This window comes from Paramormyrops kingsleyae, chromosome 7 (assembly GCF_048594095.1).
Source record: "Paramormyrops kingsleyae isolate MSU_618 chromosome 7, PKINGS_0.4, whole genome shotgun sequence".
Classification (NCBI taxonomy): Eukaryota; Metazoa; Chordata; class Actinopteri; order Osteoglossiformes; family Mormyridae; genus Paramormyrops; species Paramormyrops kingsleyae.
In genome coordinates this window covers 18500770-18528272 of record NC_132803.1, presented here as the reverse complement: position 1 = coordinate 18528272, position 27503 = coordinate 18500770, and the positions used below count along the sequence as shown (strand labels likewise).

Here is a 27503-nt window from a genome sequence, read left to right as displayed (position 1 = left end):
TGTTGTGTCACCAGATGCATATTTTGAGCATATTTCAGTATGGAACAGTTATAAAACAATGTTGAGTGAAATAGCAAAACCAAACAATTCAGAAAACCACAGCTGGTAAACAGTCATGTTTCTTGAAATCCAGTCTTCAATATACCTTAGATCAAAGCTGAGAAAGCCATCTCAACATCACAGCATATTCTATTCACAGGACTGACAATACTCTTTGATACACACTTAAAACGAATTTATATTTTGTGGTATCAATTTGCTTTAAGGTAAAGCATGTGCCCCTTGTAACATGCAAGACTCATGTTGATGTAATCAACTCAGTTCTAAGCTTCTCGCACAAAATATCAAGGAACTTCAGCAACGCCATTACCAGCTCAAAAGTAACCGAGGAGGCTCATTTTATTAGCGCTTTGATGAAAGCTGGGAACGGTCTTTCTTGTAACTTTTTTTCGGGAAAGCAGAATTACATTTACCACAGTTTAAACATCAGTCAAAGCAATGTATTATCCAACACTGGTCACTATGGGTTGAGGGGTCTTCATTAAACACTACATTTACAATGCATAAATGATGTGCAAAATTGTTATGCAGTTCCATCATCAGGTACATGCGTAAAGGAAAAAAATCTTCCCATTGTAATGCAGTAGTACACTTCCACAGTGACCGCATGAAAGGCATAAAGGTCTATACTTATAATAGCAATTACAAACACTAACGTGGCATGCAACTGCCACAAATTCACAACTGCATTGTCATTTGATTTAGATACGATAAAGCATTTAAATCAAAGTTTAAAATTATTACAAATGCCTAAAAAAAAGAAACTACATAATGTATGGGGCATGCACTGATGACAAACGGTTAATTAAATTGTTGAATAAACATTAAACTATTCAAAAAATGAGTGACCATTGAAAATTTAATACAATGCCACAAGAATCTGCAAAAGCATGACAATCTGGCATGAGCTCTTTACATGAACACATTCCAAGTCCAGCCTTAGCACAAGACATTAGCCATACAGGGTTTGCATTATTCTATTTGAATGAACAACTCAAACAACACCACTTAGAAAAGATATCTATGGTCCTAGACTGTGCTTTATTTAGGCTAGACAATCTCCAACCGCCTAAATGTAACTAGTTTAAAATGATATGCTTGTGAACACCTAGGTGGCATGTTCTTCTCAATGAATACCTAGAACAGCAGATTCATATATTAATCTAGTTTTTATTTTGGGTGTTACAGACAATGTCCTCTGACAGACTAGCAGAGCATAGGAAGCTATAATAATTATAAATATTCAACTTCAGACACTGACAGGGAAACCTGCTTTTTCATTGATGACCACAGGCCTGGCTGACTAGTTCACTCTGAAGCCAAGCAGTACAGCACAGCACAGACATTTAGGACATCAGTAATACCCAGTTTAGCCGCAGTCTGACAACTGCTTTTAAAATTATAGGAAAAACTGAGGTCAGACTAACTACACTAAAGAGGTCACAAAACTAAAATATATTTGAGAAAAATTAAAACAAATGGGTATGTATACAATGTATTTTATATTAGTGTTTAATAGCATCGGTGGTGTGGGAATGCTTAGTAGCTATCATAATCTTTCTTGTCCTTCTTCCCTTCGCCCTCAAAGCCGTCGACTCCATCACTGTTGTCCCTCCGCCTCTTGCGGTTGTTGCGGACGTTGAAGCGCGGATTCATCTGGGGAAGGGGGTCCATACCCAGAACCTTGTGGATCTGGCGAAAGGCGAGAAGCCTCAGGGCAAACTACAGAAAAGTGATGACACAGGGGTAAGTCGCACGAAAGATAGCTGAGGATTTCACATAGAAAATACCACCTGAAAAAAGGGGGAGGAGAAAAGTAAAACCAGCACAAGAGCAGTCCCTGCTAGAAGGCAAAATTTGGCCATGGAATGAGAGGGTCTGAATATAACTCCTATCACAGAACACAACATCCAATTTCTTAACTTACAAGTAAAACATCCAGTCCATGTAAAATACTCCTAAAGGGCACAGATTGTCTTGAAAAAAACATTTCAAGCCAAAGCACTCAACTAGATAAATTGACCCTATCAATCAGTGGTGAGTAGTTCAGGTCCAGAAATAAAAAACCCAGACCAAGATTTTGTTTCAACAGTCACTGAGTACTCAACTGGTTGGTTAAAACAAAACCTTGGTCTGGATTCGTCTTTTTCTGGACCTGAACAATCCACCTCGAAGTATGTAGAGGAATCTGGGGCACCTGTGCGCTGGAGGTAATGTCCTCTCTCTGCTGTTCAGACATGGTGGCCAGAGTGTCTGTGGCGTTCTTCTCACAGGGGTCTATCAATCCTGGACCACCTATTCACAGACATTCCAATCTGTTAATCTTCCAGTAGTGCATAAAACTTAAAGTGCATCTTACCCTTTCCCACAGTTACAGGAATGCATAATTTCTCATACTGACCAAACTTTTTTTACACTACTCTTACTTCCCAGCTAATGTTCTATTTTCACTATGTTTATACATGATGGTTATATAGGTCAGTTACATTCCACCACAAAGACTAACGCTGGTCATCCTGTGTGAAATCCCAAAGGACGTGTGGGCCATTTTAGAATGGTCATCGATTTTAAGCAGCCCATTCATCACGTCTTACCTGATAGTAGTATCCCAGAGGAAATACATTCAAAGACTCTCCGCAGTGCATCTCCAGGACTCAAGGGCCCAGATGCACTGCTTATAGCCTTCTCAACAAGCAGCTCCATTGCCTGGGGGGAGGGGCAAGTCATGTTAACATCATAATAATTCACTGGAAACTCAGGGCTCAGCTACAGTGCCGGATGTGTTTTCTTGAGAAGTTTTTCTGCCATAAGATAAAACTGCAGGAAATGCAGTGTTATTATATACTGTATTCTACAGAGAAAAGTAAAAAAAAATGCATTCCCTTAGTAGTTCATGGTAGATGTGAAAATAATATGTATAGAATTCCCCCTGGGACCAATATATGAAAGCATATATTTTATCATACAATACATGAGAAATGTAGAGTAGCTACAGGTTAAACACTGGACCTTCCAGAGAATAATATTACAAGAGACTAAACTGATGAAACTCAAACATACATGTGAAGCAAGATCTATGAACCCTGATATAAATACAATGCAGAATTACTAACATGCCTACATGAGTTTTAGAGCACTTTAGAATACATTTATACATATCATTTTACTGAAAGAACATACAGGAAACGTCACATTTTTAAACCTGGAAAGAAAATGCAGATCAGACTCGAGACGGCAGAGGAGGACTGTAAAGACAGAGCCTCCCAGAGCTAAGCACAATGGCAGCTGCTACTTACCCAGCTGGGAAAGGCAGACCAAGTGGGCACACGCTGACAGAGATCACGCAGAATGCGAATAATAATCACGCAGGATTGAAGTCCATTTGCTCTAGCCTTAAGTGCAATGAAGTCAAACTTAGTTAGTGACAAGGCGAAACAACACTGACATGTACTGGAATGGGCTTCTGGAGAGGTGCAACACTACTGTTCACAATGGAAGCTTGTGATTGGTTCAGGTTATATGGCATTACTTATGGTCAGCTGCCATTCACAGCAGTATTTTACCTCATAGTTAGTATGAGTTCAAAGTTTGCAAGATGCACAAGGGAGCCCCAGTCATCTTGTAAACCTTGACCTCGGTTTTAAATCGTTCACAAACGAGTACTTGGAATTACATAGGCTCAGAAGGAAAGCACAGGGACTGAAGGCAAGGAAATCTGCTTTACTTTACTGTGATACTTGCACAAGTAAACTAATCAGATGTTCCTTTTCTCACAATCCCTATTAAAAATAAATCACAAAAAAGTACAAAGCTCAACATGAAAGCTCTTATAGATGACATACATGTCAAGTTACTCTGCAGCCTTATGGAGTAGAGATTTAAAACTAATGACTGGATTATATGGGTGTAGCTATTAGATCGAAAATGCAAGGATGCCTCGTCACATTGATATGAACAGCAAAAAAATTGTGTAGAAAAAGGCAACTGAAAACAACTTTCTAGAGTTCACATTTTTCAGGGTAATACACAATTACACTAGGCATCCTTGATTTATTTTACAATTTGTATAAACTGCTTACAAAATAATCAAAAATAAATGTGTCTCATAAGGCTACAATAAGAAAGTAAAATGATGTTCCGAACCTGGAACCACTTAGCGTGGCGGAGAGCAGCCAGAGCGTCAAGGCATTTTTGCCTGTCCAAGACGTCCGCTGGGTCTTTCACCAAACCCGAGGTTATATCTAAAAATGGATCGAATTGTCAAAGGGTGGTGAGGAATGGGTGTTTGACCAGGTCAGCAAGCTGCGTTCTCAGAAATAAACACATTGCCACACATACCAAGCATACCCAGCTATACATACACGATTCAACCCTGAAACACCTGCTTGGATTTTGTATTCTGCATCACGCTTCAATTTGATTAGTCACCTCTTTTCCAAAGACTTAATACATAAGTGAATGATTCATTTTTCTTTCTGATGCTCAGCTTTGAAAAAACTCCTACATGGTTTCCAAGCAAAACAAATGATGCATGTTTAAAATGGTCTTGCGTAATATGGATTTGCAAAGATGTCAAAAGGCTGATTTTAGAACGCTTGGTTTACTTAATGGTGTCTAGTTGATCATTTAAGAACATTTTAGGTCAACATAACTGAAGCGAAAATCAAACCTCAGGTGTTGCTGAAGGCAACGTTACTCAGAAGAGTTTCATTGGCACTAGCTAATTTGTATGGATTATGGTCATAGCATGAACATAAAAGAAAAACGAGGAAAACAGCTTGGACCCCAATGTAAGGCAGGTGTGGCAAAGTGTTTGGGGAAAACCTTGGTCAAAAATCCTTCCGAAGGCGTGGCAGCAGCCTCTGATGGGAGACAAGTAGTTGAAGATGATGCAAGAAGGCTTTGGACTGGATTCATAAAGCTACGGATACAGGAAGACAGCAGCTCTTGCTGGAAAGAAGGGGACAAGCTCCCAGCAACGGTTAGGACATCACTGCATGCATACCTCTCATCAGCTGGTTTTTAAACTCCACACTCATTCTGCACAGATGGCCATAAACCCAGGTTCAACCAAAGATTCCGTTCACAAAGCCTTCCTCCCTGAAGCTTACGGATACTCCCCCAAGGACACCCAACAGGCAAGATGACATCGCAGCCGCTTTGCTTCCCATGGTTCTGACTGGCTTCGAGTCTTTTTTTGGGTTTATAATGCTTGTTCATTTCGACAGCATTTTCTTCTTCCACCTACAAGACTGTTAGCAAGCTTTTCACTTTTCAATCCACAAAACACTAACGGAAAAAGCAAGGCCTACAAAAATGGGTAACCATTACTGAAAAAGATTAAGGCAATGGCAAATAGCTCCTGATTTTTTCCCCCCTAAGAGCACCACCAGGATACTTCCCAAGTCACTTACGACAGAAACTTTACCTTGGTTTAAACATAATGCCATTTCCTTGACTAGTCTGATCCTAATGTTTGGTGATGTTAAATAAATTTGCAATAAAGGATCAATTAATCATTGGAATATTCATTAAATGTCAAAAAAAACTACACTTTACCTGACTTTGCAGCCACAAATGAAAAAGTTTGGCTGTATTCAATTAAAAAATTACAGCAATCCCATGATTTACGGTAATTCGGTTTACATTTTTTCACTGGGACAGTTCTGATAAGAGAATTTCAATTGCCTTATGATAATTATATTATGGTTTCAGCCAAACATATGTAAAAAGTATTATGCACCATTCTACAGTACAATAATTGTGAACAATAAAGTTTCAAATTGTTCATTGTTACTGAAGGTTTTTTTCCCTCCATTGACCAAGTGATGTTTGCAGAAAATAGTTCGGTGCATTTGAGTTGGGCTGGAAATGCATTATATTTTTTTCCCCACTTAAAAGAAAGGAACTAGTTTTTCAATTTACATTTTTAGCAATAAATTAGCAACGTAAATCGAGGGCAGGCTGCAATAAAGTATACATAGCACTAAATAGATATTATCAAAAATTAATTTCATATAATTACAGAATTTCTATGGTAACTAAAATCCAAATGGCCCTGTCTAAAAGAAGATGTGCTTTCCTCATTTGAAGTTTAAATCCCTTCTCAAAGTGAGATGATTCTTTACCACCTAAATGGAGGTGAGAAAGAAAAAACTGTGGATTGAAGAGCTGACATTTATGGTGTAGAGGTGGAAGAATGAAAATGCATGTACACTATATATAAAGTGTGAATAAATATATAGCAACTAATTATAGCAACATGTATACATTTATTCTGTCAAGTGCACTGCTAAACCCAAACTTTAAGATTCCATGCTGAATAACTGATATGGTCACTTATGTGCCAACTCATGGTTCCCTTAAGACCAAATTATTTTATGCAATTAACTGCACACATGATACAGCAAACACGGGTGCCATTAAAGCCCATTTAATGTGTGTTAAATACAATAATGAAACTGGATGAGGGCTTGAAATAAGTGAAAAAAAAAACTTAATTCTTAAAGCACAGAATAAAATATAAATTGGCCCCATGTATGGTATGATGAGCTTTACCATGACATCCAGATTGCATGTAACATGTATTTAAAGTTAATGTCTTAAAGGAAGACAAATATGACAGCACTGTAATTAACCATATCAAGATAACCCATAACAGACGTATGGCCACAGAAGAACCCTTAACTACAGAGAGGTCCCTAGTTTTTCAGAAACTGAAAACTGCAGCAAGGATACAGGTTTTGCCTATAAAGTGAGATAGGAAATATGTAGTTCACTGGACTGAACAGTAAATATGGCCCATCCAAATGACTTGATGACCACTGATGCCCATTGTGCATTTACTCCAACAAAAAAATAGTTTTAGCTGAATAGGACTGAGGTTTGATCTGGGAGAGTACATATATTCCCTCAGGGGAGCACTTTCATCTCGGCACAAGGGACCACAAAAAGGTGAGTCTCTCACCAGACAAAACAGATTTGTTTCCTGTGGGGATTTTCCTCTGAGGCAGCGTGACTTTCATCTGTTCCCTACAATATATAGAGTCCTTTTGTGCTTTACAAAGCGTTCCAGCATTTTTAAGGCATCTGTAATGAACCAAAGTTCAAAAAGTCACACCGCAGGACTGTGTTTGAAATGGAGGATCCGTTTGTCATTCAGCTCAGCGAAATTAGAATTTTAAATGAGGCACAGGAAACAAAAGTGAATCTTACCTGGGGTCCTAACTAGGATTACACAATGCAAACACTGATCATGCTTGTTGGATCACTTTTTTTTTTTCCAAAAGCTAAGAGCATTGGCAAGTGTTACAGAGAAAGAGGGAAAGAGGGAGTGAGGGAGTGAGAGAGGAGAGAGAGTGAGAGAGAGAGAGAGAGAGAGAGAGAGAAAGAGAGAGCGAGCGAGAAAGAGCGCGTAAACCCAAGAGCTTCTCTGCTGGCACACGAGGAACTGAGCTATACTGAAATGTTAGCTGTGTGCTGAACATTTGCAAATCAAAGGAATGGAAACATGGGGCATCTGTGCAAATTAATTCTATCAGAACGCATGGCAGACTTTAGACACTACTGGTCTATTTCATTTTAAGGCATGAGAAGCAATAGTTATGCAACCCATCAGAGTGTAGCTGAACTTATCATGATGTCCCCCCCAGCCTGTGGCCACCAACGCATATGGCTTCAGAATAAAGCCTGCTTTGCCTTCAAAACTAGTCACTTGGCATTTAAAAGAAACATTAAACCCTGACGGCTTAAAGCAGCATCATGGCTGAGATCCTAGACTGCGACCTATGAGATGCTGCATATCTTGCATGTCAGTTTTACATCTCCAAATGAGCTTGCCCAGAATTACTTTGATTTTAATGTCTTATAATCCCAAGGATAATACACACATTGTATATTCCAGGACTTTTGAAGGCATGAGAATCTGAAATTAACTAAATGGAAAAATGGCTGATGGGGAAAAAACAAAAGTAGTATGATTATGCCGCTGCCCTCCCTTTTTGGGCTATATTATAAACGCCCCCCCCCCCCAACAGTTACTGCCTGTTCTGTGCCAGCAAATTGGCTCATCGGGTATTTTTTAAAAACGAACACTGAGAAGTTAATTCCTTGAAGGCCATAAACAGAGCAACGCCATTTCCAACCTCCATCCCGAGCATTCTCCTCACGGATGATTGGCGAGGTCAGCGTGATGGTCACCTCCATCTTCGGCTCTTCGCAGGACGTCAGCATGATGGCCGCCTCCTGGACAGACGCCTTCACTTCATACTTCTCTGGCGTTACCAGCTTCAGGGAGGATTTAAAATGGAATGACAAGTGGCATCCTGGTCAATTTCAACATCTAACTTTTGAGAGCCAAACCCACATCTTTCTATTTTGCTAAAAGTACCACATTTTTTACAATTCTACAATACAGTAGTAAATCACCGTGAGCTGCTTAGGGAGGTGCTCCACTATGCAAGTTAAGAGGTTCTTGGTGGGCTTTTCAGAGCAGAGGAGGACCAGGTTGACGTTCTTGTCTCCACGAAGCAGAAGGCCTTTTGCCAGGACTCCCACTCTCATCACCCCTTTCAGAGCCCTAGGACAACACAAGCAAGGAGCAAACATGGCTAGGCTAAGCTTCCAGTGAGGAAACCAGGAACCGCAGCAATATAGTTCCAGGAACTAGAGCCTGTTAAGAACCAGTTAACACTGCAGTGCAAAATGCAACAGGACAGTACTGGATGCTAAGTGAGAGCATATCAAGATAATGGTCAGACAGTAAGGGTTGACAATAGGACAAGATTAACAGAGGTAAGTCTTTTGGCTGATATACTGAGATAATATGTTATATTATACTGAATAAACTGCAGTGAGCGCCTCAATATCAGTCACTGCTGACTTGAGTGAGAACCCCGCAAAAGTGAATTTTAACACAGATTGGTAGCCTTCATAAATACCCACTAAGCATAATACACACTCTGATTTACTAGATAAACGATGGCAAATGGCACTAGTAAAAAAATTAATCTCACAATGTCCTAAGGGAATTATTTACAGAAATATACAACAAAGCTGGACCAGTATTACTCCACACACTCTCTCCCTTTGAGATCCTATATCTTTCAGCCATTTCGTGCTTGGCCCTGATTTTTCTTGTTGCCACTGGGTGACTCACCTGTCCTTCTGCACATCCTTCTTATCATTGTCTTCATCCTTACTCTTCTCCTGATCGGTGATGATGTCAGAGACCAGTTTCAGCGCCCGCTCTGTGATGGACACAATCTTTTGGATGGACTGCAGCTCCTCCTCTACAGGATAGATGGCTGCATGCTTAGTCATCACGTAGCGGTCATCTGAGGAGTCCGGCCGCCGGGGGGGCTGAAAGACACGTTGGATCATACAGTTTCGTCCAGACAAGGAAGTGCAGGGACCACTGAAACAGAGCATACTGAAAAGGTCTGTCGAGACTTCAGTTCAGGCTCCTACAGAATAATACTAAGCAGAGCAATACTCTGATACACAAAACTGCAATAGTCAGTCAAAGGAAATGTTTAAGTCTGTCTGGCTAGTAAGAGTAGAAGAGGAAAAAAACGCACACGTTACTGACATCTTGTTGGATGGCTAGAAGCAAGGACACAGTAGGGGCATGGATTCCCTGGCAGATTTAGGGGCCCCAGTACTTTACAGGGGCCCTCGAATATACACTCACCTAAAGGATTATTAGGAACACCATACTAATATGGTGTTTGACCCCCTTTCGCCTTCAGAACTGCCTTAATTCTACGTGGCGTTGATTCAATAAGGTGCTGAAAGCATTCTTTAGAAATGTTGGCCCATATTGATAGGATAGCATCTTGCAGTTGATGGAGATTTGTGGGATGCACATCCAGGGCACGAAGCTCCCGTTCCACCACATCCCAAAGATGCTCTATTGGTTTGAGATCTGGTGACTGTGGGGGCCATTTTAGTACAGTGAACTCATTGTCATGTTCAAGAAACCAATTTGAAATGATTCGAGCTTTGTGACATGGTGCATTATCCTGCTGGAAGTAGCCATCAGAGGATGGGTACATGGTGGTCATAAAGGGATGGACATGGTCAGAAACAATGCTCAGGTAGGCCGTGGCATTTAAACGATGCCCAATTGGCACTAAGGGGCCTAAAGTGTGCCAAGAAAACATCCCCCACACCATTACACCACCACCACCAGCCTGCACAGTGGTAACAAGGCATGATGGATCCATGTTCTCATTCTGTTTATGCCAAATTCTGACTCTACCATTTGAATGTCTCAACAGAAATCGAGACTCGTCAGACCAGGCAACATTTTTCCAGTCTTCAACTGTCCACTTTTGGTGAGCTCGTGCAAATTGTAGCCTCTTTTTCCTATTTGTAGTGGAGATGAGTGGTACCCGGTGGGGTCTTCTGCTGTTGTAGCCCATCCGCCTCAAGGTTGTGCGTGTTGTGGCTTCACAAATGCTTTGCTGCATACCTCGGTTGTAACGAGTGGTTATTTCAGTCAAAGTTGCTCTTCTATCAGCTTGAATCAGTCGGCCCATTCTCCTCTGACCTCTAGCATCAATAAGGCATTTTCGCCCACAGGACTGCCGCATACTGGATGTTTTTCCCTTTGCACACCATTCTTTGTAAACCCTAGAAATGGTTGTGCGTGAAAATCCCAGTAACTGAGCAGATTGTGAAATACTCAGACCGGCCCGTCTGGCACCAACAACCATGCCACGCTCAAAATTGCTTAAATCACCTTTCTTTCCCATTCTGACATTCAGTTTGGAGTTCAGGAGATTGTCTTGACCAGGACCACACCCCTAAATGCATTGAAGCAACTGCCATGTGATTGGTTGATTAGATAATTGCATTAATGCGAAATTGAACAGGTGTTCCTAATAATCCTTTAGGTGAGTGTATATTATTATATGTAAAACTTGGCTGGGGAGGGGGCAACGGTGACATTTTATCAGGGGACCCAGAATTTCCAGGTATGCCCCTGACTTCAGATCCCAAAATTCTCCTCAGGGGCACCTCAGCCATTCCGGGTATTCCAATTTCACCACAAGCTCAATTAATTGATTCATGTAATTAGTAAAATAACTCAATGAGGTATCAATTATCCAAAGATGGCGTGCTGGTGGTGTTGCTTGATGCAAATACTGGGGTGGCTTTAGAAGAGGTTTTGAGAAGATGATACATTTTAGAAATACATAAAATAACAGTGTTGAACCAGCATGAAGATAATTTTCTCTGACTTTTGCACAGTACAAGCATATCCTTGAATGTGAACCACCAAGCCTCTTGTCATATGGTCATTTAACCAGATCATTCACAGTGTCTCACTGCATACCACCTTCCTGCCCTGCATGCAGACCCCAAGCCCAGGAGTACTGACCACTGGTCCCGGTGGCTGGGGGATGGGTAAGCCAGGCCTGACTCCCAGCAGGCCGGGGGGCCCGGGTGGGCCCTGGGGGTAGCCTCCATCTGGAATCCTGCGCCGCTCATCCCAGTGGTGCTGCTCTTCCTCCATGCGCCGCCAGTACATGTCTTCCTCGTAGCGCCTGGAAAAACCATCACATTTTTTAAAGCATTATGGAACCACTACTCCTAGCCTTGGGGGGGGGGGGGGAAGGAAAATACTGAAAATATTACGGGTGGGGGGTGGGGAAATCACTGGCAAACCAGAAACTTTACATACATTGAAACTGGCTAAGTCACTGGAGGGCACGGGCCATATTACCATGACGACCCAGAAGCCACATCTGACATCGCATTAGTGGGTTTACACAACAAATCTGGGATTGTTTTGTGAATTAATCCGAAGTCTACAGCAGAAATGGCAGTAGCCAATCCAAGTCAAGAGGATGTCGGAGTCACTGGCTGGAATATCTAACATTCAGAAGGAGTTCCCCAAGCTGGACGTGCATCCAACACCAAGCCCACCACCATCACCTCATCTCCATCCTCCAGCGCTCCTCCTCCTCGCGCCTCCGCCAGTACTCCTCCTTCTGCATCTGTTTCCTCATCTTCTCCTCCTGAATCTTCCTCGCACGGATGCTAGGCTTCACCTCCACCTGCAGATCTGGGTTTACTTTTTTCTGGGCAGGAGACGATACGAAAAATTTAAACTGAGAACTCGATGCAGTCGCACGGTTTAAAATTTAAGACGTCTTCACCAAGCTGTTAAGCACGCAAACGTCACAGAAACGTGCTGTAAATACAAATTAACAGCACACGCCTCACACTAATAGTTAACGTTTCCTGTTATTTGGCACTTTACAGATAATTTCCATATCATCCCCAGGCTGTCCTCCACACTCTGCTTGGCAGCTCCTTTCGCATGCCATTCAATTCCCCCTGGCTTCCTTTTCATGGGCACGTGCATAACTGTGCAATAACCGCTGAATCCCCAATGCCACTGTGACTAGCGTTCACCACAGCTGCACTTAGTACATCATGCCATGGAGGCTTGGTAACGAAGCGAAAGCGTCGTTTGTAAGTGCAACGTAACACACCAGTAAAAGGTCCCGGGTTTCGGAGTTAGCCCAGCGTCATCCACACTGACCTTGTACTGCAGGCGGTGTCTCCTTCCCTTCAAATGCATCTCCTTAGCATTTGGGTCATTAAAGCTGCATTCACACAGCTTGCAGTGGAAGCGGATCACTTTTCCTTCATCGTTGCGTACCTGAAATGCAGAGAAAAAAAATTTAAAAACCTGACAGAACATGGATTATTAAGCTATGATTGCCTCCCAATATCAAAAACACTTATGGCTGTGCTCAGCGGCCAGGGAAGTGATGCCATAAACAGACTGCAAAAGCAGACTAATATAAGCATAATGACCTCCATAAATGAGATTCTTACACGCTGCACAGACAGCATAAATATCCAGTTTATATCTGGTATGTCCTCCAGGAGGGTAATGTTACCTCTTCCACATAATCGTGACCCACGGGCTGGACGTCGCTCTGCAGGGCTGCCAGGGCAGACTGGGCCCCCAGCGTCTCCGCCGTGGTCTCCACTTTCACCTCCGGCGTCGGGGCCGCCAGCACCGGCTGCGCTGCCTTCGCCAGCTCGTTTTTGGCCTCGTCCGCCTTCACTATGGCAGTTTGGAGTTTACTTCCACCTGCATCATAATTCGATAAACCCGGTGATCATAAGCAGTGCACATGATGCACAGCAATCGTTCCCACTTCTGGATGATACCCAGGGCAGACCGTTGCGCAGTTTCGCATTTCAGCCTGCGCACGCAGAACAGCATCTGTGATACTATTGGAGCACCTGTACCAGGAGACTAACTGCTGACATTAAGCTTCTTTTTAAAAACAAATCACTTGCAGTCAAAGTATCTAAAACTGAAGTCCTGAAGTCCGCATTTTCTGGCTATACCAGCACCCTCTCAATTATACGGCTGACTCACCAACGAAGTTGATTTTGGGTGTGTTGACCTTCTTGACTGCGGCGGCGTTTGCGGGTAAAGTGAGGGGGGTGGAGCCCTTGGCCAGAGCGGCCGGAGTCCCGGTGCCGCCCAAGATGCTGACTGGCTTCAGGTACGACGACGCGGGAGCGACCAAACTGCTGCTGCTGCTGCTGGTCACGCTGCTCACGGCGGAACTGGGCGGCTTACTGGGGGCCACCGTGGTGGCCGCCGACGTCTGTGTCACTACACTGGGCTCGGTGGAAGGAATGGGCTTGCCGAGCTTCGTGTGAAGCTTCACTACCTGTAGGATCGGGGGGGGGACAAGGCGGCTTGTGAAGGGGCTCGGCCACGCCACCTTTTAGCATGTGACACGGTAGCCATGGTTACGGTAGTACCGGCGGTACCTTCTGGTGCTTAGCCCCGCGGATGTGAGCTGCATAGGCGTCCGCCCCCGTGCAGGAGACGTCGCACAGCTCGCAGCGCAGCTGGTTCTGGGTGCCACGCGCCGGGCCGTTTCCCCCAGAACCTCCAGCGCTGCTGCTCTGAGACACCTTCAGCGCCGCCTCCTTCTTCTTGTGCTTCTGACCTTCCAGGTGCTCCTTGTACGTCTGAAGTTCAGACACACAGAGTGACACCGTTTAGTTTACCATTTAATTTAGACTAGATAAGGATGGCGGCCTTGGGTGGCAGTGATGGATAGTGAGCCTGTTGTGAAAACATCCATTTTAGAAAGAAAGAAAAAATGTCATCTGTAGCGTCATCATGGGTTACTGCATCACCTGCGGTCCTGCGCAGCTGATCTTGCAGACGTCGCAGTAGTGGATCTGTGGTGGCTTGGGCGGCTGTTTGGGCTTCAGCTGCTTGTTCTGGAAGGGCGGCTTCTTGGTGAAGGTGCTGCCCGTCCAGGCCGCCGTAGCTGCCACCGCTGCCACTGCCTGTTTCTGCTGCTGCTGCTGGTAGTAGGACGAGGCGGCCGAGTAGACGGCGGCCTCATAGCCGGAGTACGACGTGCCTACAGCAGTGCGGCACAGGTATATAGTTCAGTTCCAGAAAGTAAAAATCCAGACCGAGATGTTGTTTGACTAAGATTTCAATTTGAAGGACCTGGATTTCACTAAAGCACTAATTCTTGCTGTGTGTCGATTGGTCAGTGTCCTGTAATCATCCATGTGCCTCTAATTTTAATGTGAAACAGCTGGATGAGTCTTATAATCATGGAAACAAACCAGTCAAAGCACAAGAAAAATGGAACTCTTTAGCCAAGCACAGGAGCCGTTCGGTTTTAAAGTTTTTAAATCCTGAAGTAGCTCAAAGCGTCTTCCCTGACACGGATTATCTGGTCACTGTATAACACCCCAGTAATAACGTAATACTAGCATAATATCTGAAAATGCTGAAGGTAGAACGACTTGCTACTACGATATGACCTCAATGACCGTCACACAGTCGCTATAGATAATTAACCAGCAGCTATAACTACCAAGCACCTGAGGATGGCAGACATGCCCTTTCGGGGAAGACGGCCCGGAAACGCTCACCGGAGTATGTGACAGCAGTGGTACTGTAGGTGGGGCTCTGGGAGTAGGACGGCACCACTGTCGCTGCAGCTGCAGCGGCCGCCGGCTGCACCGTGGACGAGACGGGGTAGATGGAGAAGGTGGATGTGGCAGGACTGGGGATGGCTGGCTTTATGGCAGTGACCTGCCGGGTTTGCTGGGTCTGCGTGTACTGTGCGGCCCCCTGGCTGTACCCAGTTTTGGGCGCTAAAGTAAATCGAATGAGAAAATGCTGAAACACACTAGACCAGTGTACATAAAACTAAATGATGAGGTTACTTTTCAGTAGTATTTTACAAATTCAATCACTCACACACACATGCAAACACAGACACACACGCCAATGTTAAAGTGGACTGAAGGCGCACACTGTGTAGCCCTGTAGTAGCTACACATAAACACGCACACATGCAGAGTACATATAGCCCCTGTGCTTGTAGGTCTTGTGGGTTGCACTGCAGTTCTGAAGCCATGCAATATCATCCCACAGGACCCATGGATATGGATGGAAAGACAAAACTGAACTGCTGACTTGTGACACCATAAAAACAGATCCTCATATAATTCAACTTATTTTAACCCTTGTTACTACACCAGAAACCCTAACAGAAGTAATGCTGTCACTGGCAGAGTGAGTCAGTGATTTAAAAAATATTTCAGCTTAAAAATTGACACGATCCAATACAGATTCAGCATTACTGCAGGAATTGTCTTGAGGTATATAAGTAAAAAACTTTACCCAACACAATTCAGCGTAAACTGCAAGAAACGCGTGCAATCCAGTCAAACTAGTATCAGTACCCAGACAAATGCAGCAAACACACAGCCACAATAAAGACACCTGCAGTTTATACGTTAATATCAAGTCTGCCCGTTTTCCCAGAGCTTGCACGCGAATCGTCTCACACATAGGGAAAGGGGCACTGGCTTTGCAGACCCTCCCTCCAAGCTGGATCTATAGGCGCATCACAAACATACCTGTCTGATAGTAGGTTTCGGCCACAGTGGGCTGCGGCTGCGCCGCGGCCACAGCTGCTGTAGCGGCAGTCTGCTGGTAGTACTGTTTAGCATCATAGGCTACAGCCGGCGCTGTGGACCGCACGTACGAATAGGAGTCCTACAGTCAAAGGAAGCACAGCCTTGTACAGGACACCCACACGGAAATTCAACATATGCACTATTAATACAGACAGCATGCGTTCAAAGGGAAGGCTTGGCTATATAGTTTTTAATAGGAGGATGGACAGACGGAAAAAGACAGGCAGACAGAGAAACAGAAACAGAGAAAGAAAGACTGGCAGTTTCATAGGCTAAGCCAAGCACAGCCGCCATGAAAAACTGCATTTCCAGCAACAGAGAGGGAACAAGATTTATTGGTGTAGCAACGTTCCTTTAGGTGACATTTAGCACAATACAAGCAACGATAAGACTCTACTAATGTGCGGGTATCGTTTGCTCAAATTTGAACCAGCAGGCAGAGCACAAACACAAAAGGCAGGGCGTTCAGGGCCAGATGCCTTTCTCTGCATGCAGATGAGTAACAGAATACCTGGTAGTTCTGCGAGGTGACGGGAGGGGGCGGCGGGGGGGCCTCCGGCTGCCTCTGTGCGTAGCTGTAGTCGGTGGCCGCGTGAGCCGGCTGGTAACCCCCATAGGCCGCGGCCGTGGCAGCCGCCGCCACGGCGACCGGAGCAGGCCGGGCCACAGCTACGGTGGCGGCAGTGGGGGCGTAGGCGGCCGCCACAGTGTGAGCTGCCACGGGGGCCTGGTGGATGGTGTAGCTGGCCACCGTGGTGGGGTGCGTGTAAGCTATCCCAGCGGCTGGCTGCTGACTGTCAGGTCAGGAGGGCGAGGCGAAGGGGTCACAAAGCCAGGGCAAGGCATCATGTCAAAATACTAAATTCACAGTGAACATAATCAACCCTTAAATTTTTACCGAAGTGCTTTCAGTGGAAAACCACAGCTTATTTTGTAATATTGATCTTGCGGGAAAACTTTCATTCCCATTGCGGAATACAACTAATATATGAATTGCATTTACTTATTTATCATATACTTTTAATAATAAATTACCATGACCTATCATTTCAGAGTTTCGTGTTTTTTAGTAAAAGGTAAAATGACAAAGTCAGAGCAAAATATATGATCACATCAGTGAAAAGGATGTTACCCAACCCATTGTAATTACAAGGGCCATGAAAAGCAACTTCCCAGTCTAAATAACATTATTGTATTTATTTAGGTGCCAATTTAAGTGCACCAAAAATCAAATTACAATTAATTACAATTAAAATAAAGGAGAATAGCTCTGGGAAAAAAACACAGTGGTGTATCCGAGTTCTTGCGGTAGTGCTAAAAAACAGGATTATGTTGTAGCGTGATTAATTAAAAAGCTTTTTACCGCTTCTTACACATTCTGAAAAGTGATATATCACGCAGCACACACAAAACCGAAACGTTTTAAGGTGGAGGTTAGTTAAAGGTAGTTTAAAACAAGGCTACACACACATATACAGGTTATACCAGCGTCACATCTGAAAGCACCATTTAAGGTTGTTCCGGAGGGAAAATACATATGAAATCAGTCATTTTTCAGCCTCTCACGTTAGAAAGGCACGCAGCCGAGTCGCGGATTATTGTCATAATGCGACATTTCATCGCCCCCACGCTGCCCACGGAAAACGAGGACCTCCGACCCCAGTAGGGTGACATCGCGGTCATCGGGCGGCTCGAACAGCTCGTTACTTATTTTTATTAATTTTTTTTTTTTTTGGGGGGGGGGGGGGGGTTGTATTTAATGACCGCTTTCTGACTGGAAATGAACTGTTGCACGGCGAGAACACACTCCATTTCAAACCCAGTCGCTTTATGAAGTAATCCCACACACACACAAAGTCGACGTGAATACACACACACGAAAAATACTTAAATCTGGTAGATACTGTCGTACCCTTCCACTACTCCCCCAGACAAAAACCGCGGAGAATCTGTGAACAGGCGTTTAATCCAAGCACACATGTGTGTCGTTAACTTTGTGCTTTACGAGTTACAAACAGAAACCGACTTTATTAACGTCTAGGGTTAAACAGCCTATAGAGGACATTTCTGTGATATAAAATAGGTACCGTAAGCCTGGGTGGATATTTCATATTTTTAGTAATATTATGCAATTAAACCATGTGCGATTATTCTCGAAGGTCTTCTGAAAACAGCCACTTTATTGCACACTGGCCATTACAAACAGCCTCACGGTGCTGCATAGTTGGACGGCATAACAAATCATTCACATGCCCCCTACCCCTCCTCTCTGGCTCCCCCTCTCTCCCTCCCTCCCCCTTCAGTCCTCCCCCCTCCGACGAACAACAACTGCAGTAGCTAGCTAGCTAGCTAGCAGGGGGCTAGCCGCTATCCCTTAGCCTATACAGAGACACCGGCCGAAGCTCAACGATGCCCGGCTGCACCATACCTGTACTGAGCGGCGGCACCACCATGGGCAAATCCAAAGTAGTTGCCGGTGGCCATTTTGGCATCTTCACCTAGCCGGCTGGGCACTGCAGAAAGACAGAGACATGGAGGATGAACGCCCGTCGTTTACCGTGTAAACCGCCGCACCTCGCACAATACTGGATGCGGTACAGTCGCCCAGATGAAGCGCCCAAAACCAGATCAGCCCCGTCATTTTCCGTATAATAATCTCAGATATCGTTGGTGATACTCTAGAACTCCATCGCGCTCGAAAACATATTTTTGTTCTTATTTTCTCACCATAGGTGAAGGATACTACTGGGCATATGGGAATCATTGGGTTCCTGTTCTCTGACGAACTCTGACTCCTCACCCTTCCAATTTATATTAGAAGGTCATACCAGGAAATAGCCTCTAACTCACATGCGCACAAGCGACGTGATAATAGGGACTTGTAGTTTTTAAGGGAGAAGAAGCTTTTTTTTCCAAGGACGAAAGGTTCTTGAAGCTTGATATGATACAATTGCTGCCTTTAGTATCCTTCCTTAATTAAACGTGGTTATAAACACAAGATCATTTCCACATTATGAAATATTTAATATAAAAGAGAAAACAATTTAATTAAAAGGCAAACCCCAGATCAAAACTGTAGCAGACTATACAGTATGGATGCAAACAGATATGTAAAGGCTGTGTTTGAATTTAATATATAATACTCAATTTTACATAAGTACTTTTTCATAGTAAATTTTAAATTACACATTTTTTCAAATGTTTTTGTAGTGATGAAAGATTTAAATGATTCAAAGATATTATTAACAGAAGTGTATGTACCTTCCATATATACTTCTTTTAATAGTTCTTTTAAAGTCATTTATTTTTTACTTCAGTAATTACATGTGAAGCATCTGCTCATGTCACTCTTCATACCACCTTGAGTGGGATAACAGTCCCCTGTTGCCGTTTACTGAGGCTGGCGGTCTTGGTTTTCATGATCGGGTAATTTAGCATTTCTTACCCTAATTTTGTTTGTCTGTCAGCTTTTATTTAAGCACTTAAACACGACCTTCATTTCTTCAGGATTTGTCAAAGTGTGAACCCCAAGATTTCAAACCATAGTGAAAATACAAATCAAATATGCTAAGAATATCTTTACAGAGGTTCTCTAATCACCGCTTTGAGTTAATAATAAAAGAATGAATACTAATTTGCTGTAATTGTGCTCTTTCCTCTAGACTCCATTTACATAAATGATTTGCAGAGACACAATCTAAACACCACAGATTACATGTGAGGGCAGCTGACTATGTAGCTACTAAGCGGCAATGTATCCTAGATATTTAAAGACGGCTTGCGATTGGGCTTTCAATCCTCAAGCGGAATCACAGGGTTTCATGTGTAGAAAATATCTACATTTTAGTGATGCTATTGCCTTGTTGCAAAAGTCAGTCTACTTCCTGCAATATAGAAAGGTCTAATAACTAAATATAAAATAGAAGTTAGGTAAAATTACTTAAAAATAAATCTGTACACACAATTACACAAGCATGTTCCACCTTTGTGCAACGTCTAGGTATAGTTGTGTGTGTTATCTTATTGCAACAATACTTTACCTTACCACCAGTACTGCATTGATAGGCCATGGTCACACATCTGAACAGGCCTTTCATCATGTCAGGGAGGGAGGGAAATATTCTGCTGCTTAATTATCTCCTGTTTGTTTCTGGTGCAATACCATAGATAGCACCCACAATGCAATACCACAGATGGATCAGCACTCAAATATCCAATAACCCTAATGCCAAGGCTATGGCTAACTGCTCGCTGAATATGTAGAAGGTATCAGCAGCTCCTTTACTCAGTTTAGGAGGGGAAACGCCTGGTTGGATTCTGTTAGTCATTTGATACAGCAGACCTTCACGCTACGTGTAGCCTGATATGTAGATTAGACAGAAGCCTAGACTGCTCTGTCCACCATTGCACCTGTCGAGGCCCCTGCTAAGAATACCTACAGTCCCAGCCTTTTACCTCACCTCACTCTTCAGTCTATTATTTTACACAAACATTAGTGACCTTTCCTTTCAGTATATTTTTTCTATTTCATTAACCCCAAGTTGTGGGTGGAAAAATTGCATGGGAATTACCCAGGATTCCCATTCAAGTCTCTATCATCCATACCCAAATCTACACCCTTGGGCTCAAGTCCCCCCCTCACCAGGACCCTAACCAGGATAAGTGGCTTGAAGTTCAATGTGATACAACATGGATATTTAGGTTAGCACACTGCATGGTTGTTATGCATGTAGATTTGATAGAGGAGTTTGCTGGTTCAGTCCCAAGAGCAGCCCTGTCCAAAGTACATAAAATAAATCATTTGTCTTGGCGCACAATAAAATATAAATAGTAATAACAGGCATATTTAATAAATAGGTCACAAGTCCTCCAAGACCCTGCACTGGATGCATTCACATTTACATATTTAGCAGACACTTTTTTCAAAAGCGACACACAAATGAGGCAAATAGCACATACATGCCTGTGAACTAGGCATAAGTGCAGCTAGGCTGAGCTTCTAATAACTGGACCAAAGCATGGAGGAGCGTGGGTGAGCTGATGGTGCACATTGGGAAGGCTTCTGAGAAGCACGTTGAATAGTCACACACAACTAAGATATACTGGTGACCATGGCTGCTCCTCACAAGGGGACCCACAATGTCCATGGCAATCTGGCAAAAACCAGTAGAGATCATAGGGAGTGGTTGCAAAAGTGCTTGATCTGATTTGCGGTTGTTGCAGGTTTTTGACACATAGGGCACAGTATATCTGGATGTCTGTATACAGTCTCTATATAGAAGGCCAATGGCCGTGTACAAGTGTTCATAGTTTTGGAGCTACGGAACAACTTCTAACAAAGCAAGAACCTGATGAGAATATTCAAGGACCAGAATTGCAACTTAGGAGCATTCATGGAATGCGAAGAGGCATCAGGCCAGCAGAGAATAAACAGCTGGATATACAGTTGAAAGATGGATGGATGGTTCATCCTTTTACATTACAGTTCAGATTTACATATTAATTTAATCAGAGTTTCCTGGCCTCCCAAGTAAGCTGCAATGTAGTTCCCTCATTTACAAACCCTATCCATCCATCTTATAGCCACTAATCTAGTAAATGGTCATGGTGGGACCTGCAACCAACTCCAAGCAGAATACTTATGTCAAGTGGGCTTTATTGTCCAAATACATGTATAACAAGTCCCAAGGACCAAGGCTCGCCATACGGACGGCAAATGACAAAAGGGGGGTTTAATAATCATTTTAAAAAGTGCAAAAACATAGGATGTTAGGTTTCTAAAATTACATTGCTTTTTTAAAAATGTAACATAGATCGTTGATAAAGCTGATTCATGAAATGAGCCCCAGCTGATGAGGCCTGCTGGATTTATTTTTACAGTTGCAAAATTATAAATAGGATTCTGAGTGGCTTAATTTATCTATTCAAGTAATAGGGTGATTCTCATGAAATCTTGGTTTCGAAGATTTCAAACATGAAGTATTTAGAAAAACTTGCATCAACAAATTTCTTTTTTAGCCATTAATAACCAGGTCAGAAGTATTTGTAAGGGTACATTTAAATCATTTACAGAAAAATGTACATGCTTTTTAACATTTCCCAAAACAAATCCTTAAAAATCTTATCACTACAACAGTCTGAAAACATCAAAACCATTAAGAAAGCCAATACATTCTCATATTTTTAAAAATTGCTTAATAACAGGTATGCTTATTATCAGTCATGCTCGGTTACTTGAAACACTGAAATAATTTATATTTTTAAATTAACATTTTTATTTGATTTTGACTGATTTCTGTCATTACTGCAACACCTTCTGGAATCTACAACCTAATATTTTTCACATTTCACTGAAACTTGATATATTTTTGTGGCAAACCTTAAGGAACACAAGATATAGATTCAACACATGCAATTAAAAGCAAAGTACTGTTTTTCATTTAATAAATTAATATTAAATGGACACTTTTGCAGTAATGATACAGAGGTTTTGGAAATGAGGTTGGTGGTTTCATGAGAATCACCCAATAATTTAGACAGGAAAACACCTCAACTGGCATTTCAGGTGTTCAAAATTATTAAAAGCAAAATAGCTACTTTAGGGTGCAACATGGTGGCACAGTGGTTAGCACCGTAGCCTTACAGCTCATGAGCCTCCGTGACGGCTCCGTGTGTGGAGTTTGCATGTTCCACTCCATGTCGTATTCTTCCGGATACTCTGGTTTACCCCCGTGGTCCACAAACATGCTAAGGTGAGCTGTAGTTGGCAGATTACCAGTAGCTGTGCATGTGTGTGAATGGAGAGTGTGTGACCTGCAATGGGTTGGTGTCCCATTTGGTGCTATTCCCTGCCATACCACCATAGCTTCCAGCATCGGCTCCAGACCCTGGATAGGACGCGCAGGTAACTAATGGGGAAAAATACTGTAGTGTCTTGCCACCACAGAAAATGAGGAAACCTGCAAGGAAAAAACAACACCATTTTAAAAGGACAACCAAGATAACAACAGCTGACACGAAACACAAGGAGGTCTGATGCTGGTGCTGTAAGATACACACGGTGGGTAATGTATACACCGGCTATAGACACGTGAGGATCAGACAGGGTTCACATATGACACGCAAGGACACACGCAACAACAGGAAATACAATACAAATATTTACACCTGCACCAAAAAGGTGCTATTTACAATATTCCCAGCCTGTTCAGCGCACTTACTGGGCTCTACTGAGCCATATCTCGCTGGCGCTACAATATTCTGCTGCCCTCTAGGATCAGAGTTCTGTATAATGTTGGTGCCCTGTTTTAAATGAGTAATAGTCTTTTAAAACATAACTTTGAGTTGTAAGGTGATGTAGGAAATCCCAGATAAAGAATCAGAATCAGAATCAGCCTTTATTCGCCAAGTGTGCTGGGGCACACAAGGAATTTGTTCCGGCAGCTTGAGACTCTCTCGTGCATAGAGACACTATACAAGCTATACAACAATAAATGACACTATACAACAATAAATGACACTATACAAACAAACAATAAATTACACTGTACAAAAAATTACAAGTATGAAACATATAAATATTATATACAAGCCCACGTGGGTAACATTGTACATTATTAAGGTACGACGTAGAGTGTAGACAGGGGGCAGGTGACAGCTTAGCTGATAGGACACATGATGAGGCACAGTTTTGACACACCTGGATCCAAGGGCGTAACTTTGGGCTGGACATTTGGGGTGACATCTCCACTCATTTCCATGGGGTTGTATTGGACGGTTTTGATTATTGGTGGGGGGTGGTTCCCCCCCGTAATTTACGCCCTTGCCTGTATCCCAAACAAATTACGAGGATTTCTCTGTAATGGTAGGTCAAGAGCCAAAACGGATACAAATAATTTCCTTCCTTGAATATTTGCATTTTAAAGGTGTGTATAATGCACCTAACAAAAGTGAGACATTATTTTGTTCTTCGCCCAGAGTACTACAGTTTGCACTCTGCAATACTTAAATTTTTTCCCGACATGTTAAACATCCCGTAAGCGATCAGTGGCGCAGTTGTTCTGCAATTAAAACACGGACCGTTTTTCCTACAAAAACTTGCGAATCTGCGTATTCGGGGCCTTTTGACACCTTGACGCGCGTTTCAAACGGCTTCCCGCGTCTGTAAGACTGAGCTGCCTGCGGCTGTATCGCTTCACGTAAATAAAACGCTTTACTCTCTAAATGCACCGCTTTGCTGGAGGGGTCTAACGGACAGTATCGGTCGTGTGGTTCCGGCAGGACAGAATAATTTGCTGGTTTTGCTATTCTTTTCTGAATGTCTTTGTATAGGCCGCGCTAAATGGCATGCTAAATGTTTGGAAGTGTTCCTGGATTCCGTGCTGCCCCAAACCTAAATATGTAACGTGGAGTAATTCTGACTTTATTGCGTCGCTGTTATTTTTATACAGCATACTAATAAATGATTATGATATCTATTTCATATGCCAGGACATTTTAATTTACTAGGTCCTACTTTACATTTTACTGAGTTCCGTGAGCTGCTCGTCTGTATTGGTCTGTAGTATTTGGTTACCGGCGAAGTGGAAAGTGCGCGTTTCTCTCATGGGCGAATTTATAATAAAACGTGCGTTTGTAATAAGAAGAGAAACTGAGTCATTTGTATAGAAAACTAAGTGCACTAATTTCCTACAGCTAGCAATAGAAATTATAATTTGGGGGGTGGGGGGGAATCCGAGAGAAAATTTAAGATGGGCAGGTATCGCGTTTGTGGCGCCTGATTTAAGAAACTGTTTGGTTTTATCTCACATTTCATCTCTCAAACATTTACCACTGGCAGAAATGATATGAGCGATCTTTGGTAGTTTTGTTTCTAATGTGGAATTACTGCTTGCTGCATGAACATTGTGTTGCAGAATGCCAAAATCTAAAGAGACATTATCAACCACTTCTGGTAGCGACTCGGACAGTGAAACGGAGAAAAAGGTAGGGGAGTGTGTGTGTGTGCGTGCGCGCTTTGATCTCCAGGGCCCTGTCATATTCGCGCAAGAACAACAGCAATTAGGAGTAGTAGAGCCACGTGACATTGTAATAAAATAATATTTCGGCTTTTTCTTTTTTGAAACTGAAAATGTACTATACAGCTAAGTCCCAAGCTGTGGTTGGGCATTTGGCCAGGGCTAAGCCAAGCACAAATTATTTTCCAGCCTTCCTTGACCTGTGAAGCCTCTGTGGTGAAAAAGAATGAGTAATTATTAAACTAACTACCTGGAAAAGATGAAAAGAAGGCCTAGATTTGGAATTAAGGTTTTGATTTGAAGAGCCCTGAAAATTCCTTGGATTCATACACTGGAAAGCTTCAATCACTGCTTTGAATTACTGCCTTGGCCAATATATGGTGTTATGTAAGTTTTTGGTCGCATTTGTGGTCACCTGCAGGCAAAGAGAAAGAAGGGATCTGCACCAGAGAAGCCTGTTAAGAAACAGAAGAGTGGAGAGAGCTCAGCAGGAGGGGACTCTTCAAAGGCTACCGGCAAGAGTGATGACAACCTCTTCCAGGTTAAGAGCAGCTCGATGCCCTTGCAGTATACATACTGTACACTTGTGTGGTGTTTGATTTCCCATTTGAACCAAATACGTGTTTTTTTTATTTTTCTTCAGTGAGCACCAAGTAGTTTGCATGATGGCATAATTGCGTTTTGTCTGGATTTTTCCAATGGCAAACAAAACCAGGATTGTAGGGAAGTTAGGGGGGGCGAGTGGCTCAGTGGGCTGAGTCTCTGTGCCTGTGATTAGAAGATCCACCAGTCCATGCCCTGGCCTCAGCAGAACAGTGACATGTCTGTGGGTGCTTTAGCAAGGCTCTTAGCCCCCAGCTCCAGGGGTGCTGTGCTGTGACCCCCAAGCTATGGAGTGTAAGATGGGATTGGTGAAGAGAAGCTTTCCAATGTCCCCGTACATGTATTTGTGCGAAAGGCAAATAAAGCACGCTTCTTTATTAGGTGAAATGGAAGCAGCTGCTTTGTGGGAAAAGAATATTGTTTCTAGTAATACAAATGCTTAATGTTTTAAAGAAGCAAAATAATTACAGAAATAGTAAAGGGAGCTTTCAGCAGTCTCTAGTGTCAGTTAAGGTAATGATATGGACAATAACAGTACTGTGCAGGGCCTAAATGAAAAGTCTTGGAGAAATAACATTACATTTAAGCTGAAATGCATGTGTGGTTCTCATGAATAGAAATAGGTCATCAGTTAACTTCTAGGAGAACAATTCAGTATGGTAATCAGTATTCTAACTGGGCAAGTGCTTTTTTTGTGGTTTTTTTTTCAGATTGGGAAGATGAGGTATGTCAGTGTCCGTGATTTCAAAGGCAAGGTACTGATTGACATCCGTGAGTACTGGATGGACCAACAGGGAGAGATGAAACCAGGAAAGAAAGGTACGTGACCTGTCCCGTATCAATGCCGCTTTGATGTCATATGAGGTTAATTCATTGCCACTGTTCCACCCCTGCAGGCATCTCTTTGAATCCAGAACAGTGGAACCAACTGAAAGAGCAAATGTCTGATATTGATGAAGCTGTGAAGAGATTATAAGAAAACGCTCTAAGCAAAGTTTGTGTGTGTGTTGTGTGTTTTTTTTTTTTTATATATATACATATAAAATATACTTTTACACTAGGATAAAAAGCATTTTCTAGAGGGTGTTTTTTAGCCAAAGTGTACATTGTGTGCTCAGTGCAGTTGAATCTATGATTTCAGCATGTTTAGCATGTGACACGTGTTCTGTATTTATAAGGACTGTGGTTTATTGTAGCGCTAGGGTGAAAGACTTCAGTATTGCTTCACTTAAACTGCACAGACAGCTGTTCAATTTCTTTAGTGAGAATAAATCCTATATCTTATGTGCCCGCATCTCATTTTTTTTTTTTTTATAAGTGCTTAAGAATTCACTCATGCTTTACCTCGTTTCATTAGACTCTTTTGAACAGCCAATTGAGTTCCATTTAAACATGAACTCACTCAATTTGTTAGTTGAAGACTTCAGTTGTAATAATGGAAGTATAATAAATAAATATATAAATAAAAAAATGTAAAAATATTTTTTTACTTTTTATCCAGAACAATTGGTACTCATTTTAAAAAGCGTGTGCCCTGTTTTTGCAGATGATGGACTTATTTCGGATACATTAACGTATAGGCAGTTGTGAAGAAGCTTCGATGTGTGATTTGACTTACAGATCCAGTTTCAGTGCAGCCTAATTTAAAGTCTCTGACTGAAACTGCATAGATATTAGGTCCTTAAATGCAGTATCTGGCTTATTTTTATTGGCTAAATGGATAGTAAATAGCCAGTGCCACTGGGTGGCGCTTGTGCTGCATTTTTCTGAGGCATTACCACAGATAAATTGTGCAACAAAGGTTCTCACCTTGGGTAG

General features: G+C 42.6%; 2 protein-coding genes across 5 annotated transcripts; one reads left to right on the top strand and one right to left on the bottom strand.

The window, feature by feature from the left end:
- Nucleotides 1-366: 366 nt before the first annotated feature.
- On the bottom strand, nt 367-18886 carry zfr (zinc finger RNA binding protein). Of its 2 annotated transcripts, XM_023823159.1 has the most exons (20): nt 18793-18886; nt 18494-18578; nt 16577-16859; nt 16006-16144; nt 15010-15234; nt 14251-14483; nt 13876-14079; nt 13472-13772; nt 12981-13177; nt 12617-12736; nt 12004-12149; nt 11447-11612; nt 9218-9420; nt 8488-8638; nt 8205-8346; nt 4204-4301; nt 3357-3452; nt 2655-2766; nt 2258-2355; nt 367-1782 (listed from the first exon to the last, which is right to left on the bottom strand). In XM_023823159.1, exons 1-20 carry the CDS (start codon nt 18827-18829, stop codon nt 1600-1602), a joined length of 3219 nt encoding a protein of 1072 aa, XP_023678927.1. In that variant the 5' UTR covers nt 18830-18886; the 3' UTR covers nt 367-1599. The 2 variants fall into 2 exon arrangements, 1 of the variants encoding a protein (XP_023678927.1); XR_002839654.2 differs by lacking the exons at nt 367-1782; nt 2258-2355; nt 4204-4301 and having other exon boundaries at nt 2725-2766.
- A 4910-nt stretch (nt 18887-23796) lies between these two features.
- On the top strand, nt 23797-26969 carry LOC111849787 (activated RNA polymerase II transcriptional coactivator p15-like). Of its 3 annotated transcripts, none has more exons than XM_023822965.2 (5): nt 23797-23929; nt 24981-25050; nt 25504-25623; nt 26396-26504; nt 26582-26969. In XM_023822965.2, the coding sequence occupies exons 2-5, from the start codon at nt 24982-24984 to the stop codon at nt 26659-26661; spliced, it is 378 nt and encodes a 125-aa protein (XP_023678733.1). In that variant the 5' UTR covers nt 23797-23929; nt 24981; the 3' UTR covers nt 26662-26969. The 3 variants fall into 3 exon arrangements, with proteins under 3 accessions (XP_023678733.1, XP_023678735.1, XP_023678732.1); XM_023822967.2 differs by lacking the exon at nt 23797-23929 and adding an exon at nt 23935-23990; XM_023822964.2 differs by lacking the exon at nt 23797-23929 and adding an exon at nt 24110-24263.
- The last annotated feature ends 534 nt before the right edge of the window (nt 26970-27503 follow it).